At 34.9% G+C, this 6,000-nt stretch overlaps 1 protein-coding gene across 3 annotated transcripts in view; it reads right to left on the bottom strand.

Annotated features, from left to right (window-relative positions):
* Nucleotides 1-430: 430 nt before the first annotated feature.
* CMC2 (C-X9-C motif containing 2) overlaps nucleotides 431-6,000 on the bottom strand; it is a 46,757-nt gene continuing 41,187 nt past the window's right edge. For all 3 annotated transcript variants that reach the window (XM_004449499.5, XM_071209049.1, XM_004449497.3), the window contains 2 exons: nucleotides 4,778-4,849; nucleotides 431-787 (listed from right to left, as the gene is read on the bottom strand). In XM_004449499.5, coding sequence (XP_004449556.1) covers nucleotides 704-787; nucleotides 4,778-4,849 — 156 coding nt within the window. In that variant the 3' untranslated portion in view covers nucleotides 431-703. The remainder of the gene's footprint in view (nucleotides 788-4,777; nucleotides 4,850-6,000) is intronic.

Here is a 6,000-nt window from a genome sequence, read left to right as displayed (position 1 = left end):
CTTGTAATAACTTACAAAAATGTGTGGGAGAGAGCAGTGTAAAGCATAACCCATGCTTAGTGGCAATGCTCTAAAATGTGTTCATCAATTGTAACAAATGTACCACACTAATGAAGGATGTTGTTATGTGGGAAAATGTGGGAGGGCTAGGGAGCAGGGTATATGGGAATCCCTGTATAGTTTTTATAGAACATTTATGTAATCTAAGTATCTTTTTAAAAATATAATTTAAAAATAACAAAAAATAAAAACAATAAAGTTAGAACATTTTCCTATAGTTAACATGGATGTGATTTCTCTACAACTCCTTTGCCCTAGCACGTGCCTTCAATATTTAAGCTTCAGAATCATCACACTGTCATAAAGGGAAGCCTAACAGCACCATCTTGCCCTAATTCCAGGATAGTCTAAGAGAAATAAGGAAACATGATCAAAATACATTAATTTATTGAGGGAGATAAGTTACTCAGAGGTGAATTGGCTACAAACAAAGGTAAGGAACATGTTAGAAATCGAGTCTGTTAGTAGGAGGGAGAGATACTATTACTTTTACAGGCAAGTGTAGGATCCCATATTATTCCATGGTTCAAAAATGGGACACACTGTCTAGTCAAAAGATCACAGAGATCTACTAAGATTTTTCAGCTATCAACCAAGAACCTTTAGGTCTTCTCTCAGGCAAGGCATCCCGTAGAAATATAATTTATTTTTCAAATTCCTCTGGAGAATTAAGTCTCTGTCGCATCGCATTGCCATGCTCCCTGCTCTTGGTTCTCTTTGCCACGTACTGGAAAATAAAAGGGGGCAGGGGGGGGGAGGGAGGGAGAGACAGCAGATTATGTCACTATTTATATGGGTTAACTTAAATATTTACAAATATTTTCAAAATAAAAAATTTTTACTGCCAAAAATCTGGCTTTTTCTGTTATTTCAAATGAATCTGACATTAGAAACAGTGACCTTAAAGGATATGTGGCACACCTTCATTCAACACAGAACAGCGCATATGTCCTAAAACATGCCTAAACACTTTAGGAATGAATTTTTTCCCAAATTATGAATTAAATGAATATTCAGCATGAATGAGTTTTACTTCTGTTGTCCAGTTCACAATCTAACAAGTCATCTAACCTTTTTTGAACACTTCTAATTAGAGAGGCTCGCTACCTTGGGAGCAAACCTGTTTCATTGTTGGACAGTTCTACCTATTCCAAAGTTCATGTTGATTCCTGTAAATTCTCCTCTTGCCTTTTATTTCTTCCAAATCTTTGATTACACTTAACCCACTTACTACCTAGGCTTACTCTTAAGGCTGAACATCCCTGGTTTCTACGACTATTCCAAAGAACATGGCTTCTGCCTTTGAATAGCTTATGTATAAAATGCTTTTTATTTTATAAAGCACTTTGATATCTATGTCACATATAAAGGTTGTCACAACCAGAATTAAAGTGCTCTAGACAGTCTAACAGATGTGGACTACCATAAGCCTATGAGTTCATGTGACTTAGATACATTAAATTTCTACAAATATTACTAATATGAACAATCAGCTCTTAGCAACCATATTACCCTATTGGCATTTATGGTCAACAACAATTTTCTCATCATGAACTGTCATTAAACTTGATTCTTCTAAAATCCTATGTTTCTGTCATCAGATGGATTAAATGCAGTTTTCACCGTGGAAGTTTTCTGCCTAATATTCTAATCCAACCAGCAGGTTATAAATTAACAGAAAAACATGAGCCTAGCCCTTAGAAAAAATAGTCAGATTTTCTCAAAAAACAAAAACAAAAACAAAAGCCCAGAAGATTAACCTATGTTTAAAGCAGAAAAATTTGAATATATAAATATATGTATATCGAAATATATAAATAAATTTATATGCACATAATACACCAATACAGATATATTGTAAAGGTGAATGAAGGATCCCTGGGCAAAGGCGGCGGGGCGGATAAAATACAAGTGAAAAAAACAAACAAACTGAGTGTTCTGGAATATTTAAACATGAAAATCTTTTAAGAGCCAGAGATATGGTAAAAGAGGCCACCAAAATGAAAGATTAATGACAGAACCAAGGACCTGACCTAATTCCTATCCATCTTCCCATGCCTGAGACAGAATGGCTATGGAAATCCATGATTTTGTATTCACTCTTCTGAGCCAGAATATAAGGAGTTGGGCTAGATAATCATTAAAATGTTTTCAGGTCTACAGTTTGATTCTAGGATCCTATTATATATCATCTTCTGGAATGGTAATTTTCTAACTTTTTTCTCCCTCATAAAGGACCATTACAGACAAAAGCATTAGATCCCTTCAACCGAAATCATTCTTTTATGGGTCATATATTAAGTTTCCTTTTAAGATTGTTGGGAAAAAAAAAGTAAAGGGAGTCATTACTTTTTAAAAATTTTGGTTTTTTTGTTTTGTTTTGTTTTCTCAAACACCCACTCTTCCAGAAAATAAAGGGATAGTCCCTCTGGGAAAATATTAGGTAAATATTCTTAATTACAAATACTTGACTACCCCCATAATGATCAGGTTTGAAAGAGGAATGATGTTCTTAAGAGTAAATTTCAAAAGGTATATTGCTTTACAGCAGGCCAATAATGTTATGTGCAAATAAAAATATAGTCTATATTAAAATATATGCTGAGATAATTCCACACAGCAGTCGACACTGCCCCTGAATAAAAGGAGGGCAAAAAAAAAGGAGGGGTGAATATGAGGTTATTCACAAAATTCCACCAAACAATGTAGACAGAATGGGAGGTCAATTAACAAAAAAACGAAGCAAAACAAAACAAAACAAAAAACAATTAAGGGGGAAACGGACTTGGCCCAGTGGTTAGGGCATCCGTCTACCACATGGGAGGTCCGCGGTTCAAACCGCGGGCCTCCTTGACCCGTGTGGAGCTGGCCCATGCGCAGTGCTGATGCGGACAAGGAGTGCTGTGCCACGCAGGGGTGTCCCCCACATAGGGGAGCCCCACGCGCAAGGAGTGCACCCCGTAAGGAGAGCCGCCTAGCGTGAAAGAAAGTGCAGCCTGCCCAGGAATGGCGCGGCCCACACTTCCGTGCAGCTCAAGACAACAGAAGCGGACAAAGAAACAAGACACAGCAAATAGACACAGAGAACAGACAACCGGGGGAGAGGGGGAAATTAAATAAATACATAAATAAAATCTTAAAAAAAAAAAAAAACAATTAAGAAGAATAAAGAGGATGCAGCAAAAGGAATATCACAGCAACAAAGAAAGGCTCAGAAAGAACTGGCTAGACCCTTTTCCTAGCTAAAAGTATCAAGGAAAAAGTAAAAATATTCAAATGACACATGATGGAAATGGTAAAGGAGAGCATTAGAAGCAATAAATAGTAAACTTAAAAATATTAAAAGTAGAGAAAAAATAAATGAGCACAGGTTCATGGAATTAGAGGATAAAAGGACAGAAAAATATCTATAAATCAGGTAATGAAGCAACAAAAAACTGTATAGAGGACTTAGGAAATAAGTCAAGGAGAAAACATGAAATTTATATGACAACAAACTTAGACAAAGTAAGAAAAATATCCACAACATTCTACAAAATAGTCACTAACAAAGCTCAGAACTACCTGGAAAGAAAAATTCCAGAAGATCTAATCACAAAACCAATGACAAAATTACTGAACTGTAAGGAAAAAAAAAGATCTAAACCTAGGAAAAACCTATCATATACAAATGAAAGCATGTAGAAATAAATAAATAGCTGTAACAAATATAACAGTATGGGCTTTATTCTTCCAAAACCTTATTAAAACAGGAACACAATCCTAGGTTCAGTGTCCATATAAACTAGCCCTTACATATAAAGGAAAAAGTTTTTCAAAAATAATTTTAAAACACTTATGTGTGCACAAGGAATTATGGACCTTAATTTGAACTCCAGGGAGTTCTTCAAATAGTAAAGATAGGTATCATACTGAAAATGGATTTCAGAAAGCAAAAATAAAAAGCCCTAGAAAAAAAAAATAAAGAAAGATAGATGCTTGATAGCTTCAAATATTGTACCTATTAACTTTCATTGTGAGGCTAATAGAGGAAAAAGTAACCAACAGTTCAAAAACAGAAAATGAAGCTAGGAAGGCTGATATTCAGTAGTTACATATTTTAAAAGGTTCTTAATAAAACTCTATGTACAAAACAGAAATGGAATGAAATTTCTTTTCAAAGGTTTATAATACAATCTGCCTGGTTAATAGTACTTGAGGAAAAACAATGGATTAGGAACTTTAGCTATTTGCCCAACTCCAAGTCACAGCCTAAAACCGGGTTTAGGTGACAGCTTTTCCAAACAAGTTAAAATAGATCCCACCCTACCATAATTACAAAGAAATTTAAAATTTTAAAGTTGGAAAGAGCCTAAGTTTAACCTCCTCACTTTACATAAAGGCAAATCAAGGCCCAGGGAGTTTTAGTTACCTGATCATAGCTAATAGCTGGTTGACAAAAGTATTTCTACTGAAGAGATTCAATTTCCCAAACCTTAAAACTCATCTAGATAAGTTGCAGTGATTATAATAAGAAAGTTGTTTGCATTTGTTTGCATTTGTGGCTATGGTCAAAAAACACCAACTGTCCCCAAAGAGGCTTTCATCTCTGCACCTGGTTTTAGGGGAGGTCATACTAAATTTGGAAAAAAATTTAATGATGACAGCAGTATATAATATTATTTAAAATATTCTGTTCTATTGTTTGACCATTTCCATTCTTTGACAGCTTTCTTACCTCATTCTTTAAGCATTTTCTCATCTCCCGATCAAGATCATTGCAATGACCAAAAAATTTCAGAATGCTGTGCTAAAAGGAAGAAAAGGGGTAAAATATTTCATCCCATAATACTCTAAGGTCTCTAGTACATAGAATTTAAACACTTTACAGAAATTAGTTTAATGTGTTACTTTATTAATAAGCAAATAATAGATAAATCACGTACAAAACTTACAAATAAATAGGCTTAGCCTAGTCCTTCCTACAAAGAAAATAAATGAAAAATAAAAAGACAAAACCTCATGAAGACCAAAAGTAAGTAGTCATATCCCTCTACTATCTCTTTCTTTAAGGAGAATGTTAAAACCACAGCACAGGGGAGCGGATGTAGCTCAGCAGTTGAGCTCCTGCTTCCCATGTATGAGGTCCCAGGTTCGGTCCCCTGTACCTCCTAAAAACAAAACAAAACAAAAAATAGCACAACCAAACTGCAGTGTGGCCGCACTGTTGATATGAGCAAAGAGTAACTTCACTAGCAAACACTCCATCCCATAGAAGGGTTATTTAGTAAATGCTTGATGGCAAAGCCAACTTCTCATTTGCCTCCATTCAAAATACATCAGAAATACACAACACTATTATTAGGAGGCCTACAGAGGCCATTTAAATAAGTCACTAATTCATAATATAAGGATATCTATGAAGTTCAAAGTCTAATTTGTTTGAAAAACAAAAATTTCCTAGTGGTTTCAGGTCCTATGACTATTATGCCATGACAAAAAATATGAATGCTCCAAAACAGGTCAAGATTTAAGATAGCTAAAGACTCTTAACTTTAGTAGACTCATAATTTAAGGGGGACCAGATAACATGGTAGGTGATCCTGCTGTAATGACATGCCGTAAACACTAAACTTTAGTTGTAATAATGAACATATCTTTTCCTTTTCTTTGAAATTAAGGCTTTCATGGAAACCAGACAACACATAATTAGTAAGATATGCCTCATGCTGTTTCTTTTTTTCCTGCTTCATTGCCACTTTAAATATCCTTTCCTGGTTCTCATTGTATAAATGATTAAGTTTTTTTGGCCAGCATTTAAGATAAACTAAGATGTCTTCCTGATTACCAAATGGGCTCTTCAGAATAAATATTTAGCATGCATTTCTCCCAAACTACTTCCTTGACAACAAATAAAGAGGGACAATGCATTTCCCCATACCTTCTGGCCAAGTAGAAATA

This window comes from Dasypus novemcinctus, chromosome 18 (genome assembly GCF_030445035.2).
Source record: "Dasypus novemcinctus isolate mDasNov1 chromosome 18, mDasNov1.1.hap2, whole genome shotgun sequence".
NCBI lineage: Eukaryota > Metazoa > Chordata > Mammalia > Cingulata > Dasypodidae > Dasypus > Dasypus novemcinctus.
This window is presented reverse-complemented; position numbering and strand designations above follow the sequence as displayed.